General features: G+C 38.1%; 1 protein-coding gene across 1 annotated transcript in view; it reads left to right on the forward strand.

The window, feature by feature from the left end:
- Positions 1–12913, forward strand: part of LOC124613059 (serine/threonine-protein phosphatase 5) — a 103614-nt gene that overhangs the window by 14867 nt on the left and 75834 nt on the right. The window contains exons 2-5 of the mRNA XM_047141642.1: positions 1757–1998; positions 2074–2221; positions 2344–2465; positions 9286–9450. Coding sequence (XP_046997598.1) covers positions 1757–1998; positions 2074–2221; positions 2344–2465; positions 9286–9450 — 677 coding nt within the window. The remainder of the gene's footprint in view (positions 1–1756; positions 1999–2073; positions 2222–2343; positions 2466–9285; positions 9451–12913) is intronic.

Raw genomic sequence — 12913 nt, forward strand, 5'->3', positions numbered from 1 at the left:
GGCTTCACTAGCGGCTGTCACCTGCCTGCAGCCTGCTGTGCAGTGGCCATGTGCCTCATGATGTAAGTTCCTTCATTGTTCATTGATATTCTCATAGTTTTTTTCCTCCTTTCTTCCTTTGATTGCTCATCCCTTATTATAGTTTCTCAATTTCCCTATTGCAGTCATGTTCACCTGAAGGTGGGCTTATAATCACGTGAAACTGGTTGTTATTGAACCAGTAAAACTGTTTGAAGCATTCTGTTATGTGTTTCCATGATAGTCAGTTGCGGATGTCCTTTCAACCAAATTTTATGTTATAAACTAGATGAGTATGTCAACTCAAGAACATGCTGTGTTTATTTTGAGTGCAAATTGAGTAACTTCAGCAGTAGATATGAAAACAAAATGCTAGGCACAAGGTGTCCCTTGAGCAGATTTCCAATCAGATATTTGGCTAAAACACATTGCACAGTGTCAAATCTTCACTGGCATGCCAAGAAAAGGATACTAATTACAAAAGTGCAATGTTCTGTTCATTATTAGCTTTTAAACTACCCATCATGCACACACCCATCCTACAGACTATACAGGATGTTTCAAAATCAATACACGTGTTTTAAGGCTTTGTAGCACATATTACATTCACCTTACAATTATAAATAATAAACCAAATGAAAGACACACACACACACACACACACACACACACACACACACACACACACACACAGTTTTTCTTAAAATTATTCAGAGTGAACACCTATCACACACAGTCGATAGGCGAGTTGTTCTGAAACCTTGATCAATGTTTCAGTAGTAACTGTTGCAATAACACTGTTTCTAAAGCCAGATAGATCAGCTGACATTGGAGGCACATACACATGATTGCGTCAGATCGTGTCGTGCATAAAATGCTGTGTCAACCGGCCCCTTGTGCCAAATCCACCAGTCGGATACATCGGCGTTTAACCAGTTGCGTACTGTGGTATGCCAGTGTGGTGGCGCATCACCTTGTTCCCAAATAGATGTGTTGTTCAGCTTTTTCCCATTGATTCACAGGCCATAGCTGTAGCATATCAAGATAAGAAACATCATTTACAGTTGATTCACCAAAAAAGAAAGACCCATAAACTTTCTGCAGGGATATTTCTTGGGGCTAAGCGTGAAAGACTCGCACTCTTTCAACACATTTTTCAGTCACTTTTTGTCATTCCATACTCTTCCCATAGCACACAGCTATACAAACAAAACTGTTTGAGTTGCTCTTTCATTTGGTACATTATTTACAATTGTAAGTTGAACGTAGTAAATGTTACAGCACCTTAAAACCTGTATGTTCATTTTGAAACACCCTGTATATCTACTGACTGCTTTAAACTCCATGATGGGGCTGTGTAAAATTTCTTTATTTTAGTTATCAGTTTCATAGGCTGCCACATTGTCGTTGGTGTTGTCTGTATGTGTTGCATAACTACTTCTTGCAAAGAAATGAAAGGATTTGTCTCAAGCAGTACAGACATTTTTAAAGAAAAATAAATTAGGCATAGTATTTGGTACATAAATCTCTATTATGCTGAAAAACTTGAAAATATAGAAAGACATAAGATTGTTGTAACATTAATGAAGTTGCTGAACGAAAGATGAATTAAAACATTTGGTAATTTTATACGCAAGATTTGGAAACTATATATTATCTGTGTCATTGTAGATTTACATTTAATTTAACAAGAAGGATCATGTAAAGTATTTACTACTATCTCCATTTTTAATTTCAGATCAAGATTATAATAAAGCAATTGACTTTTATACACAAGCAATTGAAGCAAATCCAAATGTTGCTGTTTATTATGCCAACAGGAGTTTTGCATACTTAAGAACAGAATGCTTTGGTTATGCATTGACAGATGCTTCTAAGGCGATAAGCTTAGACAAGACGTACATTAAAGGATATTATCGGAGAGCAGCAGCATATATGTCACTTGGGAAATTCAAATTGGCTTTGAAAGATTTTGAAGCTGTAAGTAAGTATGTAATATCATTGTGTAAAAGTGTATGTCATGAAAGATATTTCACAGATGTTTTGTTTTTCCAGGTTACAAAAGCTAAACCAAATGATGAAGATGCAAAAGCCAAATATGCCCAGTGTAACAAAATGGTGAAGAAAATTGCATTTGAGAAGGCCATTGCAGTCGATCATGGGAAGAAAAGTATAGCTGACACAATTGAACTGGAAAATATGAGTATGTTGCCACAATCTTTTTTAACGTTTGTTGTGAAGGATATTTAATGAGTTTTGTATATAAACTGTATTCATGTTGCTGCATTTGTAAAGCTTAGTTTGTGATATCTGATATCTCTACAGCCATAGAAGATGATTATGATGGACCCAAATTAGAAGATGGGAAGGTTACGTTGCAGTTCATGGTAGACCTTATGCAACAGTATAAAGAACAACGGAAGCTTCATAGGAAGTATGCATACAAGGTAATTTAGTATAAATACTACTATTTACCAAAGATATCTTTTAATTTCTGTTCTCTATAAGTTATGAGAACATTTATATTAAATGTTTGTTATGTAGCTTATCCAACAACTGGAAACTTAAGTTTTGTTAAATTGTGGTCATAAGAACATAAATAATACAACCTATTGTGAAAAATCGAACAGGAAACTAAAAGATCTATGTGGATGCTTTGTCAATAAATTGTCTGGAAGGAAAACACCACTCCTATAGGTATATACACACCATGAAGGCTAATAAGATCATTCTGTGCAGAGCTCTCTTTGCCTGACCTTGTGTGGCACTTCGTGTGATGTGGAAAGCAAAAAGAAGAAAAGGGCTAAAGGATGCTACTTTTGCAGTGTGTGGAAAGTGAGAATTTGGATTGTATTGGGGAGCCATGCGTGGATAGTTCATGCAGTTATCTAACCACTGTGCCAAGGTGGCATAGAAAACTTAGGAGACCCGGGTTCGAATCCTTGTCTTGCTAGAAGTTTTCCTTTGTTGCCAATGAATTCTTTCATTGCCCAAAAGCAACAGAGATATGAACTTCTACTTTCTGAAAAAAAATTTGTCAACAGGAATAATTATTGTCACCACTTAAGGTCCTTTAACATCACAGCACTTTACCTTATTTTGTTCATTGACAACCAGATTGACAAGTCTACAATTACTGTAATTAATTGTTTAGTCAGTGCCATTGGGGCGTAACAGATTAGAAGAGAGAGCAATGGCAGAAAGTGCCTTGACTGTGATACTGCCTTAAGTGCTGTCCCTTGCAGTTTCTTAAAATTTTGTATATTTATGTCTGAAGTGAACAGAAGCTTACTGTGCAATGGTTAATTTTATAATCAAGTAAATACTGTTGACAAAGAACTTTACATTGATAATAAGGGCTCTAGTAAAATTCAGTGGTTAAATTAAAATAGTGCTTTGCTTCCAGTTGGAAGTATTGAAACCAAATGTAAATTATTACCTAGGCTTCGTGTGGTATTATTTACAGATTGCTAGTAGTCACTTTGCTTTAAAATTTTTGCAAATTTATGTCAGACATAAGAGTATTTTGATTACAGAATAGTCTTTAGAGTAAATTTGTGAAATGATCTTTTTCTGATGTTTAATCGAACAATGGAAACTTCAGGTTGGAATATCAACCATGATGTTTTACTACTTACTCCAAAAGTTTACAAGCTTTATTTATTGGTTGAGCTTCAAAGTGTTATGTTCAGTGCCATGTGCTGTAACTTTAAATAAGTCCTCTCAGTACAAAGCATCACTAAATTAAAAAGGTATGCTAAGCCTCAGAAAAACATTAATTTCAGTCTGATGCAGTGTCATTGGTCATTTATTCATGCCATACATGCTAAGCAAAACTGATTTTCAATTGCTAATGTACTAAAACTGGCATAGATTTAATTTAAAGTATGATAAAAGGAAAACTACCAAAATACCTACAATTGTTGGCTGTAGACAGTTGTGGTGGATGGCTGCACTCAGTGCTATGACATAAACACCAGCAGTTGCAGAATTTTTTGTGTTTTGGATACATAACAGTGCTGTTCACAATTCCTGGATAGTGTCTGCTTAAAATTGGTAGAAAAATCATGCTCTGTACTTTTTGTTCATTTCAAGTCTTCTGCTACCTAAAACTTAACATTCAGCAAAGATCTGAGTGGTGTTTTTCATTCTTGTTCTTCTATGTTCGGCTGACAGCTAGATGTTAGCTGTACACTAACCCAAAGATAAGTTTTTCTACATATTATTACTTTAAGTGTATTCAGTGTCATCTGTGGCACGTGTGAAAGTTGCCTTATGTTAGGATAGGAGAAACATGTTGGATTGGTGCAGTGGGTTGGTGTTTCCCTGGGGTGATTGTAGTGAGGAAGTTAGTAAAGTGTCAGATGAAGCTCTCTGGTGGAGTTGTAGATTATGTTGTCAATAATTGAACAGGAAAGATAGATTTGTGTCCTTCAGGCAGAATTAAAAACTGAGTATTTTGAATTAGATGGCTTGAAGGGACAAAAACCAATCAGAGAACAACCTCATTTAGTTTTTGAGCTAGTAGAGTGTTCACTCAAAGGAATAAATTTAAGGCTAGGTCAGTAGAAAAGTCAAATAGAAGAGAGTTTTGATGCTAGGTAGCAGTCACAGGAGGGGTATAGACCAAATGCTAAAGGAAAAGCTAGGTGTTGAATGCCAGGTGACAAGCATTATGAAATCTAGTGCCAAGCTTAGCCAGGTGACAGAGAATATAGGGCCCTTGTGCAGAGATTTTGATGGAGAGGATCACGTACTTGCAAGAGTAGTGAGCAGCAAATAGCCTGACAAGCAATTTGGAGTATAGTATAAGTTATAACACACCCACACTCTCAGGTACATTAATGTCGGGTGTATTCTAGTGTTCTGTACTTCACAGAAAATGCGTTGGTGTTGAAGAATAACTGTGACCAAAAAATGGTGGCAAGATTGTCATTGATCATTATCAAGCAGTTGAGTATAATGTACAACTAGAGGGTTGGAAGGTTAGAAATAGGGCAATAGTTTCGCATGTCTTCCCTCAACCCTTTTTTAAACAGTGGTCTGACTTCAGCATACTTAATCCCATCAGGAAAGCATCAATGTTTTTAAAAGGTTGGTTGATTCTTTTTAGATTGTGGAGGTGCTAATATTTGATATTTTTTTAATCACATTAGTGGGTATCCTATGCCATCCAGCAGAGTTTTAATTTTTTAATGATAATATAATATTTGACAATGTTGATTGGAATATTCTCTTTCAAATTCTGAAGGTGGCAGGGGTAAAATACAGGGAGCGAAAGACTATTTACAATTTGTACAGAAACCAGATGGCAGTTATACGAGTCGAGGGACATGAAAGGGAAGCAGTGGTTGGGAAGGGAGTGAGACAGGGTTGAAGCCTATCCCCGATGTTAATCAATCTGTATATTGAGCAAGCAATAAAGGAAACAAAAGAAAAGTTCGGAGTAGGTATTAAAATCCATGAAGAAGAAATAAAAACCTTGAGGTTCGCCGATGACATTGTAATTCTGTCAGAGACAGCAAAGGACTTGGAAGAGCAGTTGAACAGAATGGACAGTGTCTTGAAAGGAGGATATAAGATGAACATCAACAAAAGCAAAACAAGGGTAATGGAATGTAGTCTAATTAAGTCGGGTGATGCTGAGGGAATTAGATTAGGAAATGAGACACATAAAGTAGTAAAGGAGTTTTGCTATTTGGGGAGCAAAATAACTGACGATGGTCGAAGTAGAGAGGATATAAAATGTAAACTGGCAATGGCAAGGAAAGCGTTTCTGAAGAAGAAAAATTTGTTAACATCGAGTATAGATTTAAATGTCAGGAAGTCGTTTCTGAAAGTATTTGTATGGAGTGTAGCCATGTATGGAAGTGAAACGTGGACGATAAATAGTTTAGACAAGAAGAGAATAGAAGCTTTCGAAATGTGGTGCTACAGAAGAATGCTGAAGATTAGATGGGTAGATCACATAACTAATGAGGAGGTATTGAATAGAATTGGCGAGAAGAGGAGCTTGTGGCACAAGTTGACTAGAAGAAGGGATCAGTTGGTAGGGCATGTTCTGAGACATTGAGGGATCACCAATTTAGTATTGGAGGGCAGTGTGGAGGGTAAAAATCGTAGAGGGAGACCAAGAGATGAATATACTAAGCAGATTCAGAAGGATGTAGGCTGCAGTAGGTACTGGGAGATGAAGCAGCTTGCACAGGATAGAATAGCATGGAGAGCTGCATCAAACCAGTCTCAGGACTGAAGACCACAACAACAACAATGTAATATTTTCCACATTATTTATTGAGACAGTTTTAAAAATCTGTGAGATATTCAGCTTCTTGGAGTACAAAGAGATTGGCTCTGCTACGTCAACATCTGACTTTGCCACATTTAGAATAATTCATTCAAGAACTCTGGTATTTGAGCTGGGTGTACAGTAAGGCTATCATCTACTTTAATACTAGATTTTTAATTACTACTATCTCTAATCCCTAACTGTGATTAGGCAATGGACCACACTGCTTTTGTCATACTTTTATGTTGTAACATTACATTTTTGTTGCCACTTGTTTGGCTGCCTTCACAACTTTTTAAAATACAGGTTTATAAACCTAACATACTCAGTAAAGTCCCTAGTTTTATTATATCTCACTTCATCATGAAGTTTCTGCTTCCTGGCACTAGAAATTTTTGCACCCTGAGTTATCTATTTAAATTTTTTTAGTTATTTTAGATCATGTGACTGTAAATATAAAAGTATCTTTAAACATTTCAAGGGAGCTACATAAAAATTGTAAAGTTTACTAATACAGGAAATACAGCTGTCGTAAAGCCATTCAACCTCTCCTAACTTGTTAGTAAACTAGCTGTTAAATGCAGTTGCATTCACATATCAGTAGACTTGTTACAATCAGTGATGCTGAGTAAGCAAGCTGCTGTACATACAATAACATCAGCTGCCCTCAGGTATCTGCCTGTTTGGATAAGCATACCCCATGATCTGCTCTTCACTCTCCTCCCTTCCCAAGCTGTCCCAGCAATGTCCAGTGTCGGCATGCAGAGCATTGCTACCAAGCAGTGCGTACAAAGAAGGGGCATGGGGAGGGACACACATCTGTGCATTGTGCTATTGAAGGAGTGTACAAGTATGGATTAAAAACACTGAATGTTGTCCTTCCTTATTGAACGATAATTTATTGTTGCCAATTCATACTTATTATGAATTGTGTCCTGTTGAAAATATTACTAACAGTTACTAACTTGTGTTTAGGTGATGATATTAAATGCGCTGTGAAGTTAATACCTATGATTAATCAATATTTCATACTAGTTTTTGTAACAGTTAAGCTCGGTAAGATTTTACAAATAACAGCAATCGCTATAAGCATACTGAAATTGTGAGAGCCAAAGTTACATAATACTCTTACAGAACAAGAAAAATATAAACACTTTTGTTTAAATGTAAGAGATTCACTACACTTTGCCTGTATTTTGCAGTTATTTTTAATATACATGAAATTTCTTTCTCAAATGGTTATAGACTGCAGTTAATACACAAAATTATATGTGAACTTCAGTTAATTGTCACTGCTTCCAGTTTCATGAATTAGCCTAATTTTAAGTATTAATGTCAAGTCCATTTAACTTCTTTTAAACCTTTCCAGAATGAGATTTTCACTCTGCAGCGGAGTGTGCGCAGATATGAAACTTCCTGGCAGATTAAAACTGTGTGCCCGACCGAGACTCGAACTCGGGACCTTTGCCTTTCGCGGGCAAGTGCTCTACCATCTGAGCTACCGAAGCACGACTCACGTCCGGTACTCACAGCTTTACTTCTGCCAGTATCTCGTCTCCTACCTTCCAAACTTTACAGAAGCTCTCCTGCGAACCAGGAGAACTTCTGTAAAGTTATAATAAAATAATATTTGGAAAATATTATCAAGATTGTAAAATAAATGTAGTGATAATTATAAGGCACTGTATTGTAGTGTTGTAAGGTAAACTAGAGCAAATAGGAGCAACAACAGCATACACTCATATTGAGATTGTGCTGGTTTTACAGCACAATGGCCAGCCCTGCGTTAACATGGTTGTTAGCTGTATAAACAAGGAATTGAGTAGATTACTTTTGACTGAAGCAGTCGAGTTATCTTTGCTATGCCTGTTGCTGCAGTTGGGAGCTGGGGATACACAAGTAGTGGTCTGCACATGAAGAGGAGTGGAAGGAAATATTAGCTAAGCAAAGTGTACAAAATGGAATTGGGCCACTGTGCACAAGACAACAGCCCTGTGGTTACTGGAGTCGGGTGGGCACATTTTTCTTAGATCAGTCAGGTTATAGTCACATTATTGAAAGAAATTAGAGCAGAATAGGAATATATGTAATGGTTTCCAGAAAAGTAAAATTAATTTGTTCCATCAGAGCATTTAGGGAGTTAGAAAACAGGCCAGACGAGCTTCTTGTATGCCTAAAAGATGTGGAAAATTCTGATGATGTGTTAGACATTCTGTATGTCTCTGAACACCAAATAGCATCAGGATAGAGAAGTTGAATATCAGGGATCAGTGAAGAGCATCATTTTCATGTAAACCAGGACTAGAACCATGTGCTTGTGAGTTGTTACTGGAGAATACTTCTCTGGTAATTTTAATGATCTACAGGTCGCCTCTAGGAAACAGCCAACGATTTATAAGAAATCTAGTTGCATTATAGAGCTGCCTGTCAGACAAGATAGAACAGTTCATAGTTTTTGGAGATTTCGTTGTAGATTTCTTAAGATACTGACAGGAGAAGTGAACTGGAATCATTGAGTGTTTCAATCTAATTTCAGTACCAAATTTCCCAACTTTTGTGCAGCAAAATGGTAGGGCACTAATGACATTTTAATAGACAGTGCTCAGGCTGTAACAATTAAGGTATTCTCAATTGTTAATGGACTATCTGATCATGATGCACAATTAATCAAAATAAACAATATAGTCCCTTACAACCCTGAAGTAGGTTGATACAGCGCAGTGAGGCATCATAAATTATCTTCACCATTAAAAAAAAGAGGAGCTGTCATTTGGTTCTGCTACTAGTTTTGATTGTGTTGACAGTTTTCGTTTGTTACGAAAATTTTAACTAAAATGGTAAAATGGAGTGTGTAATTTATACTTAATTTTGTATTTGAAACTCGTATCTAGTTACAGAAAATACTGAAAGAGATAGATGTAATCATACTTGTTTATGATGTAAGTCATAATGGCTAATAATTGGATCTTTTGTTGCAGATATTACTAGATGTGAAACAACTTTTTATGAAACAACCATCCCTCGTAGACATTAACATTCCAGATGGTAAGAAATTCACAGTGTGTGGAGATATACATGGCCAGTACTATGATCTCATGAATATATTTGAACTTAACGGAATTCCTTCAGAAGAAAATCCTTATGTATCCTTTACGTTCGTGGCGTTAACCCATATAATGATAGTTGGACATAAATGCTTAAATCATAAAGTCAACTAAGCTGTACTCACCAACGATAACCCCACATTACTTGGGTTAAAGCTTTAATGTTTTAGAATAACATTTCCGAATCAACATGATACTTGTGCTGAGCAAAGAAGACAGAAATCACAGAGTCAATTAACAGAAGAATCTGTTCACTCTTGAGTTATTGCTAGAATCTTTTTCTATTACATTATGCAACCCTCAGTTCTGACATTCTTTGTGTGTTTGTAAAAGCCCACAATGTTTCAAAGTGTTTTATATATAACATTAAGTTGGAAGCATCCATATAATGGATTGGGTAAGTTAGTTTACAGTTTAGATGAAAGTGAGGGCATATTACATCCAGTAGAACCATTCCTAGTAAAGCACAGTAGAGCTCAAAACAAGTTTTAGTCGGCTGTTTTACTTGGTTTCTTAATGCAAACAATGGAAGAATTAAGCTAACCACTTTACATTATAGTTGGTTTTTTGAGTGTTCAGCAGGCACATTAACAAGATTGAAAACATCATTGAGTTTTCAGTGTCCTTTCCAATGCTAACTAACAAAAATGTTCAGCTACATCCTCTTGGCACTACAGCCCACTGCGTGAGATGCAGTGTAAAGTGGAGTTGGAGAGAGGAGCAAGAAAGTTGAGAACAAAGCGTAGGCTGCCAGCTGGCGGGAGGGGGGGAGACAGGCAGCAGTGGAATGGGCAGGACCAATGAGCTCACATTGGTGCAGACATAGAAGCTGTGTGTGGCACACAGTAAAGCAGAGAGAGAAAGGGAGGGCTGTGATAGAGGAAGACTGAACAGAGAAAAAGTAAGTGTGGAAGTGAGTGTGGGACAGAAACTGGTCAGATTTGGGGCTGGCAGGGCTGAGTTCCCAAAGGATGTGTTTTTAGGTCTATTCTCATCTACTTGACTAAGAGAAGCTGGTATTAGGGTGTAGCATCCAGGTGGCACTTCATGTGAATGAGCTATAGTTTTACAGTGTGTTATGCTTGGCAGCGCTGGATAATAAACCTTGTGTTTGGCTGTAGTTTGGCAGTGGCCATTCATTCAGGTAGAGGTCTGGCTAGTCGTCATGCTCACATGAAAGACTGTGTAGCAGATTTGGTATGTGATGTGATTTCTTTAACATGTGGTCGTGCCTCTGATGTGATACGATAGGGTATGCTTCTGGGAGGTCTAGCAGATCCTTCGCATTTCCCTTTCAGATTTTCTATGTTTCCTACTTCATTCAAACTTCAGAAATCTTGTTGTGTTCTGCCCACTCGTCTAATATAGGGGCGGACCGTCGTCGTATAGGGAGCACAACATCGGAAGCTGTGGCTGCGGGGCACGTCAGGCCAGTCACACCCCGCCATCCGGCCTTTGCTCTGGCAGAAACGTTCCCCGGATAACAATCAGAAGGGTATGTGGGCCACCTCCTGAGGCCCATAACCAGATGTAGGAGGTCTCAGCTGCTGCAATGTGGGCAGGTTGAGTTCTATTGGTAGGACGAGAGGAGGCAGGCGCGGCAAAGGATCTGTCTCCATGAGGCCATCCCGCGGTGTAGTGATGACACCCTCTGGCAGTCACACTGGTCAATGCATTCTGTTCCTGTTGATCCCAGCTGATTGCTTGATGTGACATTCTGGCAGGTTATGTAGAAATAAGGTCCATTGAATGCATGTTCACAAATCCTATCCAAACTCAACTATATCAATGAAGGACGGTTCGTATTCACCTCAAGTTCTTATTAACAATTTATAAACATAGGAGGAAAGTGAGATAAAAATTGGAGGGAAGTCTGATAAAGTAAAATTTATAAATACAAAGAAATAGATTTTTGCTCACTAGAATGGGTTGAGATAAAGGATGAAACATTGGAACATAGATAAGACAAAAACTAACATCAACAGAGAAAGGGAAGAGAAAAAAGAAGTTAGTGCAGAATTAGTCATGAAAATACGGTGAGATGAATTCCAAAACTTAAAGAGGGAAGAAGGAAAAATAAGTAGTCAATAAAGGGAAAACTTCATGGGATGGATGAGTAGTTCAAAGATGGTGAAAGGAAACATTAGACTAGTTTAGGTTTTATATTATGACCAACTGGGTGGTGGAGACAATCAAATGCTGTAATGATGTAGAGGAAATGCCTGCCTGTGAAGTTGTAAGTTAAAACGTTTTGCGAATCAGAAGTTGGTTTGAACCTATAGTGCTTTACTAGGCATAATAGACATAGTACCCACCCATCATCTGCATCGATAACTGCTCAACGGCTGGAACATACAAAAAATTGAATTGTTGACATGCCGGTCTCTCAGTGCCATCTTCACAACCCATGCCATACAATTCGTGTTCTTCATTATGAAAGTGGTTTGAAAAGTCCTTGAAACGGAATAGAAAAAAAATTCTTACATCACTGAAACTCTTTTTTATTGTTCAATGTAGTCTCCTTGTAGATTAATGCACTTGGTCCAACGATGTTCCAGTGCCTTGATCCCATCTCGAAAAAGAGTTTCCTCCAGGCCTGCAAAAAATTTTCAGTTTTGGGAAGAGGTAGAAGTCTGACGGAGCGATATCAGGTGAATAAGGTGGGTGTGGCAACGATTCATACCTTAGTTCATGTCATTTTGCCGTGGCGACGGCGTGTGTCGGGGCGCGTGTCAAGAGTCGCAGCACCCACCTTGCAGGTAACTTTTTCATTTCTAATTCGCCTGTTAAAATGTGATATACCCTTTCAGAAGACATCTGGCAAGCGTGAACAATTTCGTGCTCTTTCAATTGGCGATCTTCCATGACCATTTTGTGCACTTTTGCAATGATTTCTGGAGTAGTTGCACATCTTGGCTGACCGCAGTGTGGATCATCATCAAAGCTCTCCCGGCCAGATTTAAATTCATTTGTCTGCTTGGCAACAGTTGATTATGGAGGAGCAGAGTCCCCCAGTGTATTCTGGAAATTGGTATGAATGCCCTTTGCTTTCATACCTTTCTTTACAAAGTACTTAATCACTGCTCAAATCTAATCTCTTCACGGGAACAACAGAAGAGCCACGTCATTGCCACAGCTCTCTTCCAAGAGCACTGACGTGGCACATGTTTACAGGCAACAGTCCAATGAATATCACGTGAACAACTTGTTGCACTAGTGCTGACCTCTTGTGGTGATTCTAAGAACTTTACAAACCACCATTTTACTATCTCCCTTGTATTGTGTTCATTAGAATCATCCTTGCAGCAACCCTGGCCTCAATCTCTGCTTGCCCCTATCCCACTTAGACCTCTACCCCTACCTTGTCTACGCCTCCCAACAGCTTCCCAGTGTGTCAGTGTAGTTCATTTCATGTAATGCCGTACTGTTCTCTCCAGTCTCTCTCTTCCTCTTTTCAACCCCTGCTCTTTTGCCCCCGCCCCACAAGTTCCATCATGTACCA

The sequence above is a fragment of the Schistocerca americana genome, chromosome 4, assembly GCF_021461395.2.
Source record: "Schistocerca americana isolate TAMUIC-IGC-003095 chromosome 4, iqSchAmer2.1, whole genome shotgun sequence".
NCBI lineage: Eukaryota > Metazoa > Arthropoda > Insecta > Orthoptera > Acrididae > Schistocerca > Schistocerca americana.